This window comes from Atractosteus spatula, chromosome 2 (genome assembly GCF_055471065.1).
Source record: "Atractosteus spatula isolate fAtrSpa1 chromosome 2, fAtrSpa1.hap1, whole genome shotgun sequence".
NCBI lineage: Eukaryota > Metazoa > Chordata > Actinopteri > Semionotiformes > Lepisosteidae > Atractosteus > Atractosteus spatula.
In genome coordinates, this window is record NC_142707.1 from 69,723,617 (window position 1) to 69,748,612 (window position 24,996).

Here is a 24,996-nt window from a genome sequence, read left to right on the forward strand (position 1 = left end):
TGGGCTACATCTCATTCACAAATGTATTCTGATGCCAGTTATTTAGCTTTCTGAGTGGTATTTTCCAGCAAACGTAAGGTAAAAATGGCACCTGAAGACATATTGGACAACCAAAGTCCCCTAGATGAATTTTTTGAAAATAATGAACTGTAACTTTGTTAGTTTTTGTGACCAGCAGAAATAAATCAATCCTTTATATAATGACCTATAACAACGTACTCTGTGCTTTCATTGATAGCGTCTATCATCCATGAACTGGAAGTCCCTTGGAAAACACATGACTCGACTCGTGGCGATCATGAAGCTGTTTTTGTGTGTGCGTGTGTGATGACTCAGCACAAACACTGGCCCTGAGAATTCCCTGAATGTCTTATGTAAGACCTCGGTGCCCGGCTGGATTCTCCAAATAAAAGCTGACAGGATGCGGTCTCGAGTGCTGGCAGCGCAAAGCACTTAATATGATTTGTTTACTGTGGAGGATTATGTCGTTCTGGAAATCTGGATCAGACCGAAGCACGTCACCCTGGAAGACAGTCTCAGGACTGTAGATTTTCTTCTGGGTTTAATACAAATATGCGTTACCACGCCGCTCCTCGTCAACAGAAAGATGAGGCTGCATTATGGAAGTGTTACAGGCACAGCCGGACCTCGTTAACTACCAATCAACATTCCGCACATGACTCTCTATTTAAACCCTCTTCAGCCCACACTTCACTGCTCAGTATTGGACAGTCTGCTGTTTTCCTGAGCTCTCCTTCTTCCTGAGACCTTCAGTGAATAACCCCTTCTACTGCTCTGGATCCTGACACTGCTTGCCTCACCGACTTCGTCTTCGTCTGGCCCCTTCGGATTTGTTCGCTCTCGTCCACGGAACCGACCAGCACAGGGTTCTTCCTGACGGTCCGTAACAGGAAGTTCTTCTCTAACGGTCAGGAGTGACCGAGTGACTCCTGCCTCAGCTGTTCCTGATGTCACTTCCTGAAAGTTGTGTATCGCGCGTGAAGCTCTATTTTCCCATCCCTCCTCCACCCCATCTCCACCTCTGCTTCTACTCCTACCTCTGCAAGGGGGATCTGAGCCTCCTTGTTCTACGACCAGGGGCCTGGTCCTCAGATGTGTGGCTTAAGCCAAATCTCACTAAACCGGAAATACTCTATGAACAGCCTCAGATGCATTGAATTCTCAGGCTATGTTATTGGTCATGAAGTGCCTTTCAAAATACTGCGGCTTGTTTTCAGATCTGAACGCGTGGGGCATTGGTTAACAGGGCTGAAGTGGCATACCTTTAGCCTGTAAAAACTAGATGAGTCTAGAAGAAAACACTGCAATTCGTTACAAGGGTTGTTGTAATGTGGGTGCGTGTTTTGAAGGATCTCATCACAAATGGCATTCGAGTCACACTTTGAAGTCTGAAGTGAATTAGAGTGGGGATCTGTGGTGTGTTTCTGATAACACAGGCTGGAAGGCAATGGAACGGCGTGCAGGCGAAGTCACTACTTCCCCGATGTTATAGCTTGGATATTTAAACTGAAGATACATGTCTTTTTTTTTTTTAAAGGTTTATCACTTCACGCCTTGACCGCAAGTTTTTGGAAGGGAGTTTCTGATCTTAGTGCCTAGGTTATTTCTCAACACTGGAGGGCAGCCTACAGTATACAGTATGTACATTATGGGGAAACTGAAAACAATATGGACAAGAGCGTGTACACCACAAGGTCTGTGGATACAGAAGACAACAAAAGTACTGCACAAGTAGTATCACAATTTATCCCAGCAGTGCCTGATTGTGTATTTTCATTCTTTTTCAGGATACTGTATTACTTTAATCACTAACAATATCAATCCTATCAACGGTTCCAGTGATGTACAGTATTTGCAATTGTAGCGAGTACATTTTCTGCAAGTTACTTTTATAAAATAAAGACTTAATGAACCTCATAGCCACATTGCTGCTGTTGGTAGGTCAAAATTGTGACAGCAGACTCCTTTTACTTTGAATTACCGTTTAAGGCTTGAAGACCATATTCTCCTCACAGATTGTAGGAGTTTTCTTTTGTTTATTGAAGCACCTAAAACCAGCTTGGTTTGTTTTTCTCTCTATTTTATTGCATTGGTCTTACATCTCATGGATTGGCTCAGCTGCCTGAGGCTTCTTCATGGATTTGTTAGACTTGTCTTCAGACTCATAATGGGAAAATAAAACTGCAGTCAGGGAAGCGCTCACAAACACCCGGTGCGATCCCTGAAGGGGTGTGTGGCACAGGCATGGGGAATTTCATTAAACCATGATCATGTTTAATATTCATGAGCCATATTCTTCAGAATACAGTGAGTGAGTGAAACCATTTAAAAACAGCGACAGCCTGAATGTTAATCTTCAAGAAAAGTAATTGAGGCAAAGCTGTTTATTATCCATAGATGTATTTAGAATATTTTTAGTGTTGTTTTCTATCCAGTTTTACTATGTAGATCCTGATGTGTTGTGTTTTTAATAATATAAACAATAATGGAACGCGCATAAAGTTTTATAGTATACACCCATCATCCTCCCTTTGAGCAGGTAAATTATAATAGCTTGTGAGCCTACTAGTGTGCTACCAGAATGAAAGATTTTCCTCCCTTCAGAAATACCTTCGATGTCAGCTCTATTTCATGGCGCAGCTGATACCATCACTGCCTTGTAATCCTGGAGCTCAGGGTTCAGTTCCTGAGCTGGGGTGCTAACCTCTGTGTAGAGTTGGTATTTTCTCCCTGTGTTCATGTGGGTTTCCTCCTGGTGGTCTGGTTTTCTCCCACAGTCCAAAAACCTATTGGAAGCTAAACTGGTTTCTGGGAACACTGGGCCTGGTATGAGTGTGTGTGCCCTGTGATGGACTGGCGTCTCTGCCTTGTGCCAGTTGCTTTCCAGGATAGTCTCTGGCCCTGAGCAACCCTGAACTGAAAGAAGCAGTTAGAAAATAGAGGAATGTATATGTGTATATTAAACAAATATATACACATGTGTACATACACACATATATATACAGTATATAAAGAAATTTTAACTTGTCAAACAAACTCAGGTGGGGCTCACCCAGATTTTGACTCATAACTCATCACACCCGAAGAAGGCTCCACAGCCGAAATGTTGTTTCTGTTCTTCTCTTTTCAGCAGGGAATAAACCTTTACTTGTTCCTAAATGTGTTCCAGTTGTAGCTGTAAACACATGGCAAAACTGCTTAAAACCATTGTGGAAATTTTGCAATCACATCTGAAAAAATCTTTAAATATTATTATTTCAGTCTTGTGTCGATAGGAGTGGGCAGCCTCTTCAACAGCTGGGATTTATCTGGCATCGTTAATTTATTCTTGTATCCATCTCCATCAGTCTCAGCAGTTCCCTTGTCTGGCAGCTGGGATATCTTACTTGTTGAAGCACAATGTTTTTTTTGAAGGTCGCACGGCAGATACGGTAAGTAACGAGGATTGTGATGAAGCTGGAGTCGGTTAAAAGCCGGGGGTACGAGAAATCTTTGACTTTCAAGACGGAACATGCCAGACAAAAAAAAACACCCCATCGCCCGCCGGTCTGGAGCGCGCGCGGCGGTCTGCCCTCCCTCCCTCGTCAAGATCCTGCTGGCGCCGCGGTGCCAGCTGGAAACAGACGTCCGGCGGCATCCCGCCCTGGAAGATCAGCAGTAGACGGACCAGTATATCAAGTTAAAAAAAATGTAGGCGCCAGGGAAAATCATCCTGGAGTACTTGTCGATGGCGTGCGTGTTCTGCATGATCCGCAGTCCCCTGATCCCCTTCTTCTTGGCCGCCGTGGAGTCGCTGCTCATGGACAGGTGGACCACCATGCGCTCCTGCTTCTCCGGCTCCTCGGGCGCCACGGCGGTCCTGGTGTAGCCCGCCAGGCTGTTGGCGTCGGCCTCGCTGTAGGTCCCATCGAGCATCATGGTGCGGGTGTGGGACATCCCGCAGGTACAGGGCAGGGACTGTGGGAGAGAGGGAAGACACAGCGGCTGTGACCCATCCTGGCAGTGCGGTGGCTCTGTGGCTCAGGATCTGTGCCTGTGGCTGGAAGGTTGTCGGTTCATATGCCGCGGCCGGCAGAGGACTCCTACTCCGTTGGGCCCCTGAGTGAGGCCCTTCACCCCAGCCACTCCAGGGGTGCTGTATAAATGGCTGACCCTGCGCTCTGACCCCAAGCTTCTCTCCCTGTCTGTGTGACTAATGGAGAGCAAGCTGGGGTATGTGAGAAAGACAAATTCCTCTGTAGATGGCCAATAAAGTGATCTCATTGTGAGGCTGACATTTTGACTCTATGTACGCTGAGTTTTGTGTTCACTCTTTTCCATGTTTTTTTAAATGTTTCCGATTTTTTTGTGTTTTTTTTTCCCCTCAGTATATTGTACATGGGTTTGGCCTTTAAACATGAGTAGGGCAAGTCCTGAAGAAATGGAAACAAATTCAGTATCGGACAAGTTCCTTTTTTATGTTTTGAAATCTGTACCTTTGCCTGACAATATACCAAAAAGCGGTACCAGGGGTGAGGCAGTTATTCTACAGTCTTTTATGCAGGATGTCTACACACTATTCAGATCTGTAATCTAGAATTGAGTTGTTAGTTACTGTTTTGACATTACTTCAGCACCTACCTCCTCCTGCCTGACCTATGCTGATAAAACAGTTTGAAACGGATGGAGCAAACGCTGACTGTATCACTTCTGCACACCACCAGGATTAGGTCTGACATCCAGACGGAATCCATATGATGGTGGCCGTAACAGTCTCGTGTTGCAACCTCCCAGTATTCTCACTTTTTCTCGGAGCTTTCTCTCCTTCCTCTCCTGCACAGTGGTCAGGTAGTTGACGGCGGCGTACTCCAGCACCGACAGGAACACGAAGACGAAGCTGACCCAGAGGTAGATGTCCACCGCCTTGATGTAGGAGACCCTGGGCATGGAGGCGTTGACTCCGGTGATGATGGTGGACATGGTGAGCACCGTGGTGATACCTGCACACAGCCAGAGCGCACCCTCGTTAACACGGGGCCTCGGGGCTCCAGCTGCTGCCTGGTTATGAAAGATGACTATAATTTCTATAATGGAACAAGTAAAGGTTTATTCCCAGCTGAAAAGAGAAGAAAAGGCTCCACAGCCGAAACGTTGTTTCTTTTCTTCTCTTTTCAGCGTGGAATAACCCTTTACTTGTTCCTTTGCAGCCTATGCATGCTGAGGCAGCTCCCCACTTGATTTCTATAATTGTATTATGGCTGTGTGTCTTGAGAAAAGGTAAGCGTATTAAGAGAGTAATCCTACTTTGAAACTCATCGTCCACATCACACAACACAACATCCTGTAAAACACTGACATATTCCAGTTACGTTTATTGTGTACGAAGCGAATCCTTTTTAGTTTTCCTCTCAGGCACTACTATGGTAAGTTCACTCAGTGATGGGAGAATGAAAGGAGTTCTGTGTTTTGTCAGACAAGTGAAAACTGCTTGTGCTCGTGAAATGTTCACTTTCTGGGCTCGGCGTACGTTCTTCTGCAATGATGCAGATCAGGAGCACAAGAGAAATGCAAAAAAGGTGTTAAGAACAAAAACTACATCAAGTAGTGTGGTAAAAAATATTTAGGATGTAAAATTCTGCATCCATCCATTTTCTACAATTTATCCACTTTTTTCTACAGATTCTCCATTTCTGGGTCACTGCAAACAGCAGGCCCAAGGCAGGGTTCATCCTGGACAAGACACAAGTCTATCACAGGGCACACACACACAAACATCAACACAGACAACACGCACACAGTCACAGCAGGTCCGGATTTCCCAGAAGAACCTTAACCCACTAGCATGTCTTTGTCCTTTGGGAGGAAACCCAAGGAAACATGGGGAGAGCACGCCCATGTCTGGACTCCAGTTACCTAGTCTGGAACTGAAACCAGGGCCCCAGCACTGCAAGGCAGCAACGCTAACCACCGCTATGCTACCAAACATTATACAGAACTTTACATATAAAGTGAAACAATACGAGACAGAGCATTTATAACAAAAGAGGAAAGGAATAGAATACATCTGAGCAGCAAATATGCAGTAGGATTAAAATATGAAATAATGCTGTTTGTAATTTGTCCATCCTCGCTCTGTAGTGCCAAGTAGCACAATACTGGTAATGACAGATTGTAGGCTGGAAGTTAGCATATAGAATGAAATATTGAATGAAAGGTTCTTGTCATCTGACCTCCCGTGATGGGTAGCATGAACTAATATTGCTACATAATAGGTTTCTGCAGCGATTTGGCCCGTTCAGGGTCCCTACAACGAAACTCATCGTGGTGATGTGTGACCTTCTCACCCAATGAAACTCGAGCTGGTACGGCCCTGCGGTCGATCCAGAAGGACACCCAGGACAGCATGACCATCAGAGTGGCCGGGAAGTAGGTCTGGAGCAGGAAGAAGAAGATGTGGCGCCGCAGAGTGAAGTTGATGTACAGCCTGTTATACCAGCCTGAGAGGGAAACCACAAAACACACAATTACAGGTCTCGCATTACTTCCCAAAACAATGATTGCGAGACCAATCTGCTAACTGTATCATAGAGAGAAAATGTCAGAGAGAAGAATATCAAAACATTTCATAAACATTGAAATGATTTATTACACTTTTTGGAATACACTTGTAATAACTGCAATACACTTCATTTTGTCGAATGAGATTTTGTTCAAATAAAGCACCATTATCTGGAGTTTTCCTAAGGGCATCGTACTCTGGAATATTTACCGTGTAAGAAGTTCGTTATAGAACAGTAACAGGAAAGAATACTGAGAATTCTGCAATAACACAACGATGAGTCGATAAACGTCCTCTGTAAGGTCACGCAGGAGCCTCCTTTCTGGCCGCTTGTGTCTTGAGAGCCTGCAGTCTGTAGATTGTCAGTGATTTGGTGAGCTACAAGTGTACTTATACGAGCCACCGGCCTCCCTTCAGACAGAGAGCCGGCGGGACACAGAAAAGAGGCAGGAGAATGTTCCTCCTGAGCCGCATGTTGTCCGGCTGTAGTGTTGTTGTGTTCGCCTGGCACATGTGGAAGCACAGCAGTAAGGGCAGCAGGACCAGGAGCAGCCAGGTATACAGCAAAAGGCTGGCGGCTCCGTGTGTAGTTGAGTAATACAGGAAGCCGGTAAGCAAAGTAGGCAGCAGTCTTCCTTCCCTGCAAGGGGAGTGAGTGTTGTAGTGTTCTTACCCCGGAAGGGGAATGAGTGAGAGCTGCACTGTTCTTTTCCCGGAAGGGGAATGAGTGAGAGCTGCACTGTTCTTTTCCAGGAAGGGGAATGAGAGAGCTGCACTGTTCTTTTCCCGGAAGGGGAATGAGCGAGAGCTGCACTGTTCTTTTCCGGGAAGGGGAATGAGAGAGCTGCACTGTTCTTTTCCGGGAAGGGGAATGAGAGAGCTGCACTGTTCTTTTCCCGGAAGGGGAATGAGCGAGAGCTGCACTGTTCTTTTCCGGGAAGGGGAGTGAGCGAGAGCTGCACTGTTCTTTTCCAGGAAGGGGAATGAGAGAGCTGCACTGTTCTTTTCCGGGAAGGGGAATGAGTGAGAGCTGCACTGTTCTTTTCCAGGAAGGGGAATGAGAGAGCTGCACTGTTCTTTTCCGGGAAGGGGAATGAGAGAGCTGCACTGTTCTTTTCCGGGAAGGGGAATGAGAGAGCTGCACTGTTCTTTTCCCGGAAGGGGAATGAGTGAGAGCTGGGAACCTGGTGGAGATCTGTGCACAAGACTTCAGTAACAGCCTGTTCTGGAGGCATGCCAAAGGAACAGCTGCTAAGCTTCTGAGCTGCTTGTCACACCTGTATGACTGAGGAGTTAAGCAATCTACGTGTAAGTTTAGTGGCCTTATGTGAGTTACTGTAATGCTTGTGCCTGCAATCCCAGAGGGTACTGGGGTATATAAAGAGACAGCCTGATCTGGGAGTGAGAGAGAACAGGTCTGTCTAAGTGAAGTGGATGTTTACTTACAGTATGTGTGTGAAGTTTAGTGAGTTAGTGAATGAAGTCCAGAGAGCTGTGGTGTGACAGGAAGTCCCTCACCTCTACACGGAAAGTCCAGAGTGATTCAAGGGTCTGACCAGTTGCTGCCTCTGGCCGTGGTGCGGAGCACGGGCTGGCAGAACACAAGTTATCCCAGTAGCTCCAGGGTGAGAGTGACTGTGAGACTGGGCATGAGGAAGATGTGCCAGCAGCTGTGTATATTGTATGAATGCTCTTTGTTTATTTTAATATTGCAGACTGGCGGCACACAAACGGTTATCTCCACGTTATCTGTTAGTTAATGCAGCCTGGAGGTGAAAAGTACAGGCGCGGGCAGCTGTATGCCAAGAGTAAGTCGGAGGGCAAGCTGGCTCAGATGGCAGCGTGATGTCGATGCAACTGACTGGCAACTATCGGTGTGTTTAAATACACCAGCCCAGAGCTCCCATAAACAGGCTGAAGAGCCTGGTGCTCTGAGTTATGCTTCTACTCAGTGTTTTATATTTATATTAATATTGAGGACATGAGTGCTCTGAGTTAGGGGAACCACACGGTGTGGAAATAGGCTCCGAAATCGTGGCAGGCTTGGTTTCTGCTGTGTCAGACCACCGTTAAGGTACAGAACGCGGTAGAGTGGTTCTGGCCAAACAGGAATGACTGAGAGATGGGTTTTGCACTGATTCTTCCCATGAGAAACATTTGTCCGAGACAGCTCTGCTCCGAGTCTGTGAGTAAGGGGAGAAGGGTGTGATGAAGCTGTGAAGAGGAGTTTCATGAAGAGAAGTTGAGACCACTCTGAAATTCATGGCTTAGTTTAAAGGTGTCATGGGTATATTCACGTGGGTAGCTGCGTCAGCATGCGTAGGCTGCAAAGGGGGTATATGGGTGTATTCATGCCAGACTTTAAGGAGATCAATTTCTAAAAATGAAACCTGCCACAGATTTCTTTAAAAACAATTTAAATTTTTCCAGTGCTACATTGTAGGTCTGGACACCATCCACGGACTATTATACCTGTGCTGCTATAGAACGCAAGCCTGGAGGTAGTGTGAAACTTCTGTATGAGGAACTGGGACAGAGATATCTTCTCATCTGTTTTTAATGACTCGTCTCCATTTTTCCAGTACAGCATCAGATCCTCATCAGTATAGGCATCTGGAGAAAGAATTCAAGCAATCAGACCATCTCGGTTTCCTCATACATTCTACTTGGGTCATGTCTGTTAGATTGAATTGTCGATGTAAGTCCTACATTTCTGTTCTCTTGAATTCTCTTCCATATCTCCAATACAGTAAAACACATTTACTCTACACTTCCTAATGCTTATTAACTAGACTAAGTCAATGGAGAACAGTAGTGTCACACCCAGGAACACACATAAACATGCATATTTGAGTCTGGAGCACTAACATTACTACATACTGTATTGTCCATATTGCCACTATGTTGTATGAATTTCGTTTTAATAAGTTGACAAGTATTAACCTCAGTACCAGTATACCACAGTAATGTAATGTAAATTAAAAACCATTTAATTAACTACAAATTTAATGTACTACCTGATATTCAAAAATGATTACTCTTTCTCATAGATACATTTATAAATTAACAATATCAGCCAGGGCCTCTTATTGTTACATTTCTATTTTCTGAAGCCGAATTTGAGAGAGAAAAAAAATGTTAAAAACGTCAGCTGGGAGCATGTAAATTGTGTTCACAGTTTCAGATTAAAACCTGATAACATGTACAAGTCACGACAGGTACCATTTCTCCACCCCTATTCGTTACAGCCACCATTAAATCTATCTCTCAGCTAGCCCAGTTTAAAGATAAGTGAGCATGCTTCACAACTGTGTGTTATCTGTCTGCCGGTCTGTCTATGAAATTATAGCTGGTAAATAAGTGATACTCACAGCTCTCCAGTTCTAATGAGCAGGTTTGTGAGTCCAGAGGGAAACGACTGAAGTCCATGTTACAGGCAGCTGTTACAGTGACCCTGACGAAAATAAACCACATAGCAGACAGACTATTAGGTATCACACCACACCACAGTCTGGAGACTGATACGGCTAAACTGAGATTATCCTCTTTTCCCTGCCGGAGAACTCCTTGGTTGCTTTATCTGTATGTTTTGGGTCATTGCCACGCTGTATGAGGAAAACCTTCCACATACTGTAAATAAAGAAGCAATTTCGTCTACATAAGCAGTCAAAATGTTCCTGTAAACATCAATTCATTTTGCTGCTGCCTTCGTTAGTTCCATCGGCAATAAAGACGATTCAGACATTTCTTGATTCATCCTTGGGGGCCCATGCTGAGAAATCACCACTGCTCATCACAATAAAGCCAGATTCAGTTATCTGATGTGCCATAAATCCCTAAGTGTGATTGTGTGGTAAGGACTGTAATCCACCTTTGTGCCCACTGCTTCTCGGAGAGTCTTTGTTGAGTTCTGCAGGAATCTGCTCTTGCCAGGAATAAGATGTTTCCTGATAATGGATGGAAGGATTTAAATTAAAGACACTCAGACAGACCTAAAAGGCAGAGTGCTAGCCAACTTAGTAACAATAATTATCACCTTCTGTCAGTATTATACACTTACAAAACGTGGTGTTTCAAGGTTGCTTAAATCTACATGGCCTTTCTGTAAGTTTGCTTCTTGACTGATAAACAATTCTGCTCACAATGGCTCAGGCCACTGTCTGACCATCATTTGTAATCTAAAAGTTATTTCCAAACTGATTTCAAGCTTTTTCAAAGTTTTTTTAAATAATGTCAGAAATTTAATGTCAGAGTAAATTTTAGAAAAAAGCAATGGGTATATTCATTAACAAATAGTAAAATATTTTAAAATACACATTAATACAGTTTTGGCGGCTGGATTCAACATTACCTATTTTATGATTAAACATTTTCAATTGCATTTTATTAAATGTGAAAAGTTTTCAGTTCAATTATAGTTCATTTCTACTTTTTCAGCAAATTTGATTTAATCCGTGATCACGTTTCATGTTGACTGGATTCACAATCCAGAACAAAAACAAACTAGGACAGATTTGCCAATAGTGACGTCAAAGTCTTTTCATGCTGGATGCATGTCCTTGAAAGGTCAAAGAGATCTATAATCTCTTTCAATTATTTAAAAAAGAGGCCCTGCCCGATATTGGTACAAAGAAATATACAAACTCAGTGTCATCACCAAGCCTCTGGTGTTTTTCTCTGATGGAGACATAGTTCAGCTTTGTTTTCTTCTGTCTGGTGCATTTCAAAATGTGTAGACATCCTGCTGACCTCCTTACAAAATGTGATGAAACACAGCCATAGCCTATCCCAAGTTTAATAAGAGGTTCACTTCTGCATCCAGTAATTTTCACACTGCATGACCCAGGATTGTGAAAGCAGTTGGGGCATTATGGAGTCTTTAGCAAGAAATCCTGAATTGTATGTTTTTAGAGGGGGGTGCAATTATTATAACAGAGAACTATTATAACACGAACTGGAAGACACAAGAATAGGAGGCACTTCTTTACACAAAGGATAGTGGGAGTATGGGACAGCCTTGCCAGCCATGTGGCTGAGGCTTATACTGTGGCTTCTCTCAAATGAGATTAATAATTATAATAATAATCGCTTACACTTATATAGTACTTTTCTGGACACTCCACTCAAAGCGCTTTACAGGTAATGGGGATCCCCTCCACCACCACCAGTGTGCAGCCCCACCTGGATGATGCGACGGCAGCCATAGTGCGCCAGAACACCCACCACACACCAGCTATCAGTGGGGAGGAGAGCAGAGTAATGAAGCCAGTTCAGAGATGGGGATTATTAGGAGGCCATGATTGGTAAAGGCCAATGGGAAATTTGGCCAGGACGCCGGGATAACACTCCTACTATTTTCGAGAAACACCCTGGGATTTTTAATGACCACAGAGAGTCAGGAGCTCGGTTTTACGTCTCATCCAAAGGACGGCGCCCGTTTACAGTATAGTGTCCCTGTCACTATACTGGGGCATTAGGACCCCCACGGACCGCAGGGTGAGCGCTCCCTGCTGGCCCCACTAACACCTCTTCCAGCAGCAACCTTAGCTCTCTTCCCTGGAGGTCTCCCATCCAGGTACTGACCAGGCTCACACCTGCTGAGCTTCAGTGGGCTGGCAGTGGTGAGCTGCAGGGTGATATAGCTGCTGGCCATAATGAGATCCTTGAATCAATTAGAGACTAACTACCAAATTTGCTAGATGTTTTTGACCTCTCTTGTGCTCTCATGAGTGCACAGGATGTTTCATCCAGACACTAGGAACGGGAGTGCAAACTTCACGGAGAAACAGCCTTTCTCACCTCAAGCTGTACAGCACATGACCGTCGGGAAACACCCTCAGCATGATGTTGTCTGTGGTGGTGTCATGGATGAAGGACCTCTTGGAGTGGACAAAAAACACATCAGGAACCCAGATTTTCTTCACCAGTCGGCCGTCGAAGGTCATGCTTTTGTTAGTGGTGCTGGGGAAAGACAGGCGCTCGTCTTTCCAGTAATGCCTGAGGTACAGGGTCATGGTGAAGTCCTACATTGGAGGAAAAGAGATCAAGGTATTTCACCCAGCACGGAAACTTTGGGCCCTTCTACAAAAACGGAGAAACATGAAAAATGACCGCGGGACGGCTGTTATTTCATTGCTCATTTCCTTACGTTGTCCTAAAATGAAACTGCAACTTTACTTCAACTATTCACAGCAAGGGAGGGGAAGCGTGAGAGAAGTTAAGATTGGAAAACATCTTAACTGTATCTCACCAAGCAATGCACTCCAAAATATACCGTGGAAAGTAATAAGAAATCTGGAGAGCTTTACATGTAGTTAAACAATATCTTTGGCACTGTTTTGTAAATGAAAGATCAATGTTCTAAATCCAGACCCTTTAAAAATTTGTTTAAACTCTAAATTGTGTTGGAACCTTAAACTGTTAAATTTAAGGTGTGTGTATGATGCCATGAAATTTCAATGCATTGTTTTCTCCTTTAGAAAACAACAGGTGTGACGTGAATATAGGCAGAGAAAGCAGAAGAAGGAACTCATGACAATGATGTGTAATATACATGAAAATATTCGGGCAGTTTAAAGATGGGACTATTATAAAGCAATGTTAGAATGTCAAACACACTGTACAATGACAGCTGCAGTAGAATTCAGCAAATACTTGTTAATCACAAAATGTATTGAAACTGGACGGATGGAGTTGTTAATGCATGTTGGTTGAAATTCTAAATTAACTGCATCTCTTTCTGACTCATAAACCATATACACATACAGTCTGGCATAGGTGACGTGCTGTCCGCTGGGCACATTTTGTATCTGAAGTAACAAACATAGTTTTGTAACGAAATTAGATCTGGATGACGACCAACTCACTTTTGCCCAGCTGCTCTGAATCATAATCTTCCCTGGCGTTATTTCTCATGAGACATGTACGGTATACATGTCACACACTGAGCCCTCTGCTCCCACCTCACCTCAAGCAGCCCAGCTCCACCTTTGCAGGTGATCTCCTCTCTCTACTGGGGGGTCCCACCCTCCTCGCCCCAAGTGGGTTGAGCCTAATACCACCTGTCTTGATTATTCAAACCTCCTCAGACACATCTAATTCCAGGGTGTCACCCCTGTTAGAAGGTTTCTTCACATCTTCTGTGCTGGATGACACAAACAGGAGCCCTTGCTATACATGGCTGTACAGTACACATAATAACACGCATTAATTCTGCTTTTTAAAAATCCCACCTGTAGCATCCTCATCACAGTTAAAACACGCACTGATGAGGCTGAAGACAGCAGGGCTACATCATCCAAGGACACCTCAAGACAGGACAGGTGTTAAAAGTAGCCTCTAACTACCAGCTAAGGGCAAACTGCTGAACTGATGTTGCTTGCTAGTGGTGACAATCCAGACTAAACTTCTTCTTTATTATGTATGATATTTATAAATCTATTGTACTCTGTTATTGTTAGCAATAACAGATAATAAAATAATAAAAACAAATGTTTAAAATGCTCTTGAAAAATAAAAAAGGCAATTATAGCATACTGACAACATTACACTATTTAAAATAAGACTTCGATGACAATCGGTAAATATCACGCTTTTTATGCACAACTGCCTGAGTGGGGAATCAGTCACCCCAGAAGACTGAAGGCCCTGCTAATGCAATACTATTTGAAGATGGTTTTGGTCCACTGAAACCCTGGGGAAAGAAGGGGATTTCCGTATCTGAGTCAGAGTGGCTGAGTGGGCCAGAGCTCATCATGGTTTTGGGGGTGTTCAGTGACTGAGAGAGGACATGACTTCCCCCTGACCAGGATGGCAGATCACAGCAGAGCTGGGAGGAGAGGAGCAACTGGGGTTAAACACCTCCCTCAAGGGGCAACAGCTGGACCAGAGTGGAGACTAGAACCCACAACTTCACAGTCATGAGCACAAAGACCACTCCTCTACTCTGACCCCAGCAGTTTCTAACTCTCATGACCAGATAATAAACAGTGGTGACACTCCCCTCTCATAAACATGGAATTTTATTCAATTTAAGAATTAAATTAACTTTGCGACACATTGGCATGATGATCTATTAATAAAATGACCTTATGGTTTTTTACACATTCATTGCTATTATTAACAATTTTTTAAAAAGTTCTCCTTCTTCACAGTTGCAAAAGTCAGCTTTCTGAAAATATTTGTGTTGACAAATGATTTTTCTCATGAACCTTCTTAGCGGCAGCTTTTTCCTCAACATTGTCTTCTGTTGCTTTATTGTATTATCTGCAAAACATACAAAACTAAATACTGAAAATGCAACAGATAGGATGTATAGCAGTGGTTATTTGGGCATATACATATTATTTACATTTTAAATAACGAATAGATAAGGTTCTTAATTCTTTCTTGGAAGTGTACATTTTTTATCTGTTTTTTAAATAATTGATTAAATACATTAGATCTGAGAGTTGCATTTCTTTTTTATATCATTAACTATATAATGTACCTGTGAATTAATTTAAATGGTTTCAATCAGGGCTCTGAATGTTTAGCAGAACCCTGCAGTCATTTTACAGCCCTGATGGCTGTAGTTGAGCTTGGCATGGGAATGTGACTCACTGAACCACAATCAACGAGCCCTTAATCTACCTGAATGAACACTGCGTGCTTTATCATTTACAGTACTGATCTACTCATACTGCATGTAAGTTTAAGTTTTAGAACAGTGTTATGATAGTTACATTCTCATTTCAAAAAGGGCTTTTAAAGTAGTGTACACCATATTTGTTAATATTGTGAGATCGATCTTAAAAACATTCATCTGGAAGCTTATTAGTGCCATGGAGAAAAGAAAAATGTTTGCATTTAAACAAGGTAGTATTGTATTTAAATAAGAAACTTATTGTGTTTATAAGAGATAGTATTGCATTTAAACAAGAAACATATTGCGTTAGCTCAAGATGGTACTACGTTTAAATGAGAAACTTCTTGCGTTTATACAAGATAGTATTGCGTTTAAACATAATAATTAATTTGTGAACAATATTGCCTTCTATATTAATATCTTGTATTATATATGCAGCAGTATTGTCCTATTCAAATTTGCATTGACTTTAACAACAGAAGAATATTATAATATTATTATTTTTGTAAAAAAAAAATATACAGGAGCATGTGTACTGTCTTTTATATACCTGAAGTATAACACAGTGTCCGTGAGCATTCCTGGGTTAAATGTGTGTCGTTTTCTCTGTTTCTGTACAAAGTAGAAATAACACAGCTTTCCCAATGTATGTTAGTCTGTTTCTCATATGAAACTGCAGAATCATGTACTGTACATGGGTTTCTGCCTTCTCTTTAAACATTGAACGGAACACAGTTATGATGACCTGACAGTCACTTATACCTACTGTTCGCTTGTGATCTGACACAAATTTCTTTTTCTTACTAAAGTATCTGTATTAATATACAGCAGTAGCTCGCTGATGGATCCAAAGATTTATTCTCATGTGGTACAATTACATAAAGCTTGCAATTCATAGTCTTTCTATAGTCACTGAGTTACATGAACTGAAACTGTAGTGCCGAGGGTCTGCTGGTGAAGTCCATGATGAATAGCAGCAGAACTAGCACTAAATTCCCAAGACAGTTCACACTTTGGATCAGTAGCTGTCAGTCCTTCCTCTAAACCACCCATCCACCTTATAAACTGTATTATCCAGTCCAGGCTTGCAGGGGAGCTGGAGCCTATCCCTGCAAGCAACAGGAGCAAGGCGGGATACAACCTGGGACAGGCCCACACTCACACCAGGGCCAATCTTCCCAGAACACACTTAACCCACCAGCATGTCTTTGGACTGTGGGAGGAAACCGGAGCGCCCGGAGGAAACCCATGCAAGCACAGGGAGAACATCCAAACTCCACACAGTTACTGTAGGGCCCCGGGAATTGAACCCAGGGCCCCAAGATTCAAGATTTCTTTATCTGCCATATACAACAAGTGTGTTGGAATGCTTACTCGTTCAGCTGTGCCCAGTAACATTAGAGAAAAAAAATAGGCACAAATGACAAACAGACATGGACAATAAATTTAGACAATAGACATTATAGTGCAGCCAAGACAGGACATAGTGCAAACAGTGCCGTACCTTAAAGTGCAGGTGCTAATTTGAGCTGTTTAAGATGCGGACTGCTTGAGGGAAAAAACTGTTCTTGAATCTATTCGTCAGTGTTCTGATACTGCGATACCTCCTACCAGAACCCAGGGGTGAAAACGGGTCGTGGCCAGGGTGAATTGGGTCCCAAAGTATAGCTCGAGCCCAGTTGTGGCAGCAGTCGAGATATATCCGGTCAATGGAGGGTAGCTCGGTCCCAGTGATTTTCTGCGCGGACCTCACAACCCTCTGTATGGCTTTTCTGTCCTGTACTGTGAATCCACCTAACCACACCATAATACCACCGGTCAGCACACTCGCAATGGTATTACGGTAAAAATTGGTGAGTGTTGCCTTGCTCATCCCCCACTTCCTTAACTGTCTTAAGTGAAGGTGCTGGTGGGCTTTAGTGAGGATGGGAGCAGTGTTCTCTGACCAGCTCAGCCTCTCAGAGATCTGGAGGCTGTGGAACCTGAAGGTTCTGATGGTTTTGACTGGAGCCCTGTGAATGATGATGGGTGTGTGATGTCCACCATGCCTCCTGAAGCACAGTGTCCTCAGCACTGTGTCCCCAGAACTGCGAGGCAGGAATGCAATAACATGCCAACCCCCCCCTAGACCAGACTACCTGAAAACAAGTACGACGCACCAGGACACTGTGCTGTAGGACGTACTGTCCTTTGGATGAGATGATTATAACTGAATTCCTGATTACTTGGTCTCTAAAAAGTCCATGGGTGTTCACTCTGGGTGTTAGGTGGATAACTTTCACTCAGCTGTACAGTCTGACGTCCCTAAAATGTCCCCCTATTGGTGTAATAGGTGATAGTAATTTCTCACTTCTCTACCTGATCTGCTGTGCAGTGCCTGCTGTGCACTGGTGGGTGAGTGCAAAACTTCAGGTGTTCTCCTAGTCCAGAGGGATTAAGTGTGCTCCTATTAGACACCCTTTAGTCTATACTTTTAAATAAAAAGTGCTTTGGGATCTTTACAAAGGCAGGTAAATACTGTAAAATGCACACATAAATGCAAGGAATTATTAGTATGTGAAGAAGACCTGGCTAACCACAGTTCAAAAATCAATTAATGTCCTTCATGAGCCTTCTCATTCCAGTAAAAGACCACCCCAGATATGATGAGTTAACCATAGTTCAATATATGTTCAAGCTAATTAATGCTGCATATTTATACAACTGTTTACATGGAGCTATTAGGATGTAGTAATTTAGTGATTGGTGTTAAATTGCCTGGCTAAGGAAATGACAACCCTGGCTATAAGGTCAAGGATGACAGAACCCCCCCCCCACCTCACTTACAAGGTTACAAGGAATGAACCAGGGGGGCAGCTGCAAGGGTGAAGATGGAGTGGAGAAGGAGGTGCTAGAAAAGATGTTTGCAAAGGGTCGCTCAGCAGGCAAAATACATATATATATGTATGAGAGTGGAAGTGAAAGGTTACAAATGGACCTCCTGAGCTTCTGTTTAAGAATGTTGCTCATTTACATAACTACAAAGGCTGCATTGCAGGACCTCTTGGGTTCTGGATTTTGAACACTAACACAGGAGCATCTTACCCCTCAAATCTTTGTTGTTGTTTTTTAAACAGAGGTGTCTCTTGATTCTGTGCTATTGCGTTTTTGTGTTTACAAATGAAATGCACGATCATAAATCTTGATGTTCTTACCATGTCTACTTCTGAAATACTGTCCAGGCTTTCAACTTGCACATCCACTCCAACTGGAATTGCAGGGCCTACAAATGAAATGTCAGAAATCAGATACTTTTACACGTGGGTTTCAAGATGTGACAATGAGCATCAGCATCAGCATAGCTAGCTCAGGAGCAAAAATGAAAACTAAAATGCATGTGTTTTAGCTTCTTCTCACTGGGTCACTGTGGATTTCAGAATAAGATTCAAAATCTCTGATTTTTTTTTCAGCTCCCTATACTTGAAGACAAATCTCCAAGACAGTGGAATGATCTCCTGCTCATTTAAGATTTTGCAGGTCAATCAGCACTTTCAAATCCTGTCTTAAAACCTACATGTATGCACATAGTGTGCACAAACATATCTATTTTAATGAGCATTTATCTCCAGTTGCCTTAGACTATGTGTTGACAAGGTCTTAATCGACTTTAATAACATGGGTATCTTGTTCTAAACTTCTGTAAGCCTTTGTGTAACGAAATGCCTCTTGCTCTTCGTTTTAAATGCATTCCACATAGTTAACACTTGTGTCCCCTGCTTTGCAATTCACTGTTTAATTGGAAGACATGTGGTGCAGTTCAGAGAGTGAAACAGTGTGTCAAGATAAGGTTCAAGCTCTTTGTAGATATGAGAAAAGCCCTTGCACATGTCCCAGGCAACCCCTGCCCAGGGACAGAAGTTTTTCGGCATCACTGTCCTCCAAGGTAAGGCACTGTCTTTGTACAGGCTGCAGCATCATGGATTACTCTGTTTTCCACCTTTGCATGTTCATATTTCACAGCTGTGTTTAAGAATGCTACAGCTCTTGATTTCTTTACAATCCTTGCAAAGAGCACATATCAATTTTCTATTCTGCTCTAGAACACATATGAAGTAATACAGCATTCAGGCAGCATAGATTTAAGTAAGAATTTGAGTTGAACCACTTTACATCACTCAACTGTACATCATGTAATGCAGAGGGATTACATGAGATAAGGGTGTTCTTTTTAGACCTTGGTTAGTCTACACACATACTGTACATTTGCATGAGAAAAAGCACCATAGCTCATAAGAACTACTACATTAAAGCAATATCATATTTGTTTTATCAAGTAAATATCTGTTCATGAACGTCTACACAGAACCATTTCCAACAACAACTACTGGATGTTGCATACCTGTAGTCTTCTATTACAAAATCCGCTAACACCTTCAGAAAAGGGTCATTTCTACCAATTGGCAAGGGGCAATTTAATTCAAGCTTTTTAATTTAACGACACTGATATATACAATATATAAACAGAGGGACAATTCGTGTTCAGTCTTACAATGCACTGTCAAAAACGGATACAAATGAATATCTGGCGAGATTTTTTTCGGTTTACTGGTCGATCTACGTCTCTGTCCTCACCTATGGTCATGAGCTGTGGGTAACGACCGAAAGAACGAGATCGCGGATACAAGTGGCAGGAATGAGGTTTCTCCGCAGGGCCGCCGGGCTGACTCTCCGTGACGGGGTGAGGAGCTCGGCACTCCAGGAGAGCCTCGGAGCAGAGACGCTGCTCCTCCGGAGCGGGAGGAGCCGGTTGAGGTGGCTTGGGCTTCTGCTGGAGCCGTTCCGGGCTCGTCCCTCCTGGTGTTTGTGTGGGGTTCCTTCAGGAGTGCTGTCTGCATGGAGTTTGCACGCTCTCCTCGTGTTTGTGTGGTGTTCCTTCAGGAGTGCTGTCCACGTGGAGCTTGAATGCTCTCCTTGTGCTTGTGTGGGGTTCCTTCAGGAGTGCTGTCCGGGTGGAGTTTGCATGCTCTCCTTGTGTTTGTGTGGGGTTTCTTCAGGAGCGCTGTCTGGGTGGAGTTTGCATGCTCTCCTCGTGTTTGTGTGGGGTTCCTTCAGGAGCACTGTCCGGGTGGAGTTTGCACGCTCTCCTCGTGTTTGTGTGGGGTTCCTTCAGGAGTGCTGTCCGGGTGGAGTTTGCACACTCTCCTCATGCTTGTGTGGGGTTCCTTCAGGAGTGCTCTCTGTGTGGAGTTTGCACGCTCTCCTTGTGTTTGTGTGGGGTTCCTTCAGGTGCTCCGGTTTCCAGATATACTGGTAAGTTATTTGGCTCCTGGGAACAATTACCCCAATGTGAGTGTGTGTGTGTATTTGTGTCTGTGTGTATCTGCCCTGCAATGGACTGGCATCCCATCCAGGGTGTATCCTGCCACGTGCCCATTGCTTGCCAGGATAGGCTCCAGCTCCCCTGTGACTTGTACTGGACAAAATGGTTAAAAAAGGATGGATGGATAATGTTATGTTACTCCTCTACATGCTGATGTACGGCCTGAGACTGTACACAGTGTGAGAATGAGGATTTGGTCTCCCATCCTGGGCATGCTTAGGGAATTTGAGGAATGGATGAATAAGCACTTATGGAAAGTGATGATGTGATAAAACACATGTACAAGTACAGGTTAATTCCATCAATGAAAGTAGAAAGAAGAAATAAAGTTTTGGTTATTGAAACTTTTTCAGGTGTCAACCTACTAAATTTCTAACGCAGTTAGGCACATGTGCTTGCCAAGTAGTTCCACTTTCACATGCTACCATGTACAGTGTCCAGGACACGTTAATATATTTTATAGGCTTCACATATCAGGTGCATTTACACCCTCTGTCTCTGTTTTTGAAATTTTCTGCTACGAATGTGAATCCAGCTTTAATGTCATCCATGAACCCTGTGGTCTATATACTGTACTCTCCCTGCAGTGCAGGTCAATTATTCTGTCATTAGGATTGGGGGATTCGGCTTTTGAATTGAGCCAGTTAAATAGATATGTAGCTCCTCAGATAAATCGATTAAATAGTGCCCCGAGTGCAATCTATTGCACTCCCTGAATTACATTTGTACGGGGTTTATGTTTGTGGATTTTTTTTCCCACTGTTTGACATCTAATATTCAATTTTGCAGACAATGCAAGAAAGATTCTATGTGCACCAACTCAAATCAAGCAGTTATAGACCCACTCAAATGCAACTTGTATTGCATTTAAGGCTACAAAAACAATAATTTAAACTCAAGGATCATCTGTATGGCTACAGGATTGTAGAGGATAACCAACACCAGTTTAGAAATTGTAGATTTTACTTATCAGGCACGTTAGAGTTCTTTGAATGATTACAGCTGTAAAGGATACAAACAGATATAAAATACATATTCTAATGAAAGATGAATTCTCTGTTTGAAGGCATTCAAGGTAACCTGTTTCTCTGGACTGAGACTTGGTTACTGGAGTGAAAACGGAGGATACAGTTTTTGGGTGACCGCTCGAATCCGACCATAGGGATCTGTATCTGGATCTGTACAGTATAACCACCGTTCCCACTGCTCCTTCTATTTTGCAGTGATCTACTGTAGATTCTGGTATAATAAGTAAACAACAGTAGGTATGTTTCCAGATCATACTAAAATATGACAATAGTTTGGTCGGTGAACCAAATAAAAGCAGAAAAGGACCTTCAAACAGTCTTAGAAAAAATCAAGATTAACTGAAGACCTGGAAGATGACATTTAATGCTGCTCTTGATACATCCCAGAGGAGAGCAACCAGATACATTCCTGGGTTTAAAGAAATGTCCTGAATGTTTCTAATTGTAAAGGCAGAAGACAATGAGGAGAGTCGATCAAAGTTTTCAAAGCCATGAAAGACATTGGCAACGGACTTCTTCATAATCAGCAGTGACGAATCAGCAGTGAACCACAAGCCAGAAGAAACTTTAGAGAAGTGCACTCATAATTGAGAACAGGAGGCACTTCTGTACACAAGGGGTTGTGAGAGTATGGAACAAGCTGCACAATCATCCTGTGAAAATTAATACACTTAATTCTTTGAAGAAACAGGTAGAGCAGGTGATTGCTCGTAATGTTCCTTATTTTCTTAATATCTCAAATATTTAGCAAACTGAGAAAACTATGCCTGTAAAGTATGCATTTCTCTAAAAACAATTTTTAACGTAAGATGAAGCCATATTTTGCTATTCTAAAGATACCCCCTTCACAAATCAATGCTTTTTTTGTATAGTATAGTACAGTAAAGTAAACCAAACATAAATACACCAGAACCACAGTCAGCGCCATTTTGAGAACAGCTCTCAGTGGAACCTTATCTGTTGTCTTTAAAGATGAAACCTAAAGGTCAAAAAGGAGATGGGCTTTGTATTCTCTTTACTTCAGGGAGAGTAGAAGGGAGTGAACTCACAATTATAGCTTGAAATGGGGAAGTGTTCATAGGAGAACAAGTAGGATTATGAGACTTTATCTACCCTAAACTGTGGAATAACCTCCCAAAATGTGCCCCTACACTCAGCCTTTAAATCAAGAGTCAAGACCTATTTCTTTAGTCTGTTTGTTTTAGCCTTGGTCAGCCAAAATGCTCTCTACACATACACTAGAAGGCGAAGAGCATTATAGTGTGAGTGGCTCACCATCAGCACTGTGAGCTTTACACTCCTCCCTTCTGGGAGACAGCACTGTGCGCCCGGGGGTAGTGGCTCTGCGATCTCACTCGCAAACACGCTAAAATGCAATAGAAGTTAAAATTATATATTCTAATGAAAGAGAAATTCTCCATTTGTAGACGTTCAAGGTAACACATTTCTTCGGACTGAGAGCTGGTTAATGGGGTGAAAACAGAGAGTACAGACACTGTATCTCTTATTTCCGAAAACACTCCTGTATCCCATTCTTTAATGGTGATAGTTGTCCGTCTCTGTTGTGTTGCACTCTGCCATAAAACAAACTTCCCCCAGGGGATAATAAAGCTTGAATTGAACTGATCTGAATACTAACAGGGATGCCAATGTCCAGAGTGCGTCAAATAAAACATGGACCTTAACTGTTTCTCCCGGTCAGTCTTACACACTTTCCCAGCTTTCTGTTTTCCCACTGCCTGGATCCTGGCACTGGGATCTGACTCTGAACACGCGTGCCCTGACCGACTGCCTGTGACATCTGAATCTGGAGCACCAGACGCAAGCTGGCAGACTCAGGAAACCTGTTACTTTACCCAGATAACCCTGTCAACAGACCCAGCATGACAGAATCCCAGCTCTTAGCCTTACGGAGACTGTTTGTGATCTATTATGATTTATGTACCACTAAGCGCCAGAAGGGATACCAACCACTTGGTCTGGAACCCCCGGGTTTCATTCCTCCCACTGGGAGTTTCTGTTTTCTGCTCCGTAACCACATGATCCAAGTGCTGCCGGACGACAGTCTGCCGGAGCAAATACAAGAACGACCAAGCTTTGAGGATGACGGTAATTCACATACTGTCTAATACGCTATCTGCCTGTTTCTCCGTCATGGAAACGAAAAATACATGTATTTCTCTCAAAGTACTGTGCAGACTTTTTGGAACAATACATTTTACTTCCCCAGCGTGAGTGCAGTTGTATTAAAAAAACTAAGAAAAGGGCAATCACTCGGCTCCTGCACATTGCAGCCCATCCTAGTACTTGGTAGCTTGCAGGTTGTTAATAATAAAATAGAAGGAAATGGCTACAGTGAACTGAAGAGCTTGTTCTTGTTGTCCTTGCTGACCTGGACACTGTATTGCAGGGGAATGAATTGGGAAATTCCCTAGCGGAGAGACCCTATCCCAGACCTGTCAAATAAAGTCCGAATATCGAAACAGGATTACACGCTCCACCGCTAGCGCTGCAGTTTCGCAGGTTGAGAGAAGGCCGGGCCACAGATCTCCTCAGTGCTGAATAAGGTAAAATCTACAAACTGGCCACGGCTTTTTTATTTACTTACTTCCAGCAAATCGCCTTAATGTTACTGTAAACGATTCCCCTCTATGCGGGCAGGGCACCTGGCCTGGGCCAACAGCTGCCGCATGGTCACATGAGGCAGGGGGCTGTTGCGCGCATTAATCTAAGCAGTCATCAAAAACGCCCGCTGGCTTAATCTCCCGGCACAGAAGTCAGCTGCAGAGCCGGCCATGCCCCAGATGGTTTGCCGAATCCCGCCGCATCGCGCTGCTTAGAGCTTAACGGGAAGGCGAAATCCAGAAAAGCGCTTTGCGCTCCTCATGCCACGTATGTGCGGCTGCCGGCTCCACGGGCGAAGCCGGGGCCGAGGGTGATGTCAGTCGCTGCCGTGACCCGCCCTGAAGGGACAGCCGCTCATGAAAGGAAACCGAATGATCACCAGAGAACAGAGACAACAAAAACAGTGAAGCTGCACAAGCAGGCCGCTTTTGATCCAGCTACTTACGCAATAAAATCCGCTCTTTATCCTCATCGAATTTCACACGGACGGTAAACAGACACTTGGCATATTGCATTTGTTAATACAGTATTTACAATAGATTATCAAAAGATGTCTATGTTCCCAAATGTGAATTTATGATGGACTGCTTATATTATCTTTGAAACTCAGCCTACATCCTGATTTATCATCTTCCATTAAAGAGCAAAACACATTTTACAGCTCAGAGAGCGGCGAGAGTTGTGTTGTTTATGAAGAATAAAGTTGATTCAGTATTTATCAGAATCGAGGAAGAAATGGAAACCTGGTTCTCCTATGTCCTCCTCTGCAGTTCAGGAGCTCCAAGCATTTAAAAGGAGT

The 24,996-nt window shown here is 43.3% G+C and overlaps 1 protein-coding gene across 2 annotated transcripts in view; it reads right to left on the bottom strand.

Moving 5' to 3' along the window:
• Positions 1–1,787: 1,787 nt before the first annotated feature.
• The window catches only part of LOC148840150 (gamma-aminobutyric acid receptor subunit rho-2), a 32,378-nt gene continuing 9,169 nt past the window's right edge, over positions 1,788–24,996 (bottom strand). Inside the window, exons 3-9 of one of the 2 annotated variants that reach the window (XM_088938885.1) lie at positions 18,380–18,447; positions 12,359–12,582; positions 9,931–10,013; positions 9,032–9,172; positions 6,345–6,497; positions 4,804–5,000; positions 1,788–3,978 (exon numbers count right to left, since the gene is read on the bottom strand). In XM_088938885.1, coding sequence (XP_088795011.1) covers positions 3,673–3,978; positions 4,804–5,000; positions 6,345–6,497; positions 9,032–9,172; positions 9,931–10,013; positions 12,359–12,582; positions 18,380–18,447 — 1,172 coding nt within the window. In that variant the 3' untranslated portion in view covers positions 1,788–3,672. The remainder of the gene's footprint in view (positions 3,979–4,803; positions 5,001–6,344; positions 6,498–9,031; positions 9,173–9,930; positions 10,014–12,358; positions 12,583–18,379; positions 18,448–24,996) is intronic. The other variant, XM_088938876.1, reaches the window with a different exon arrangement.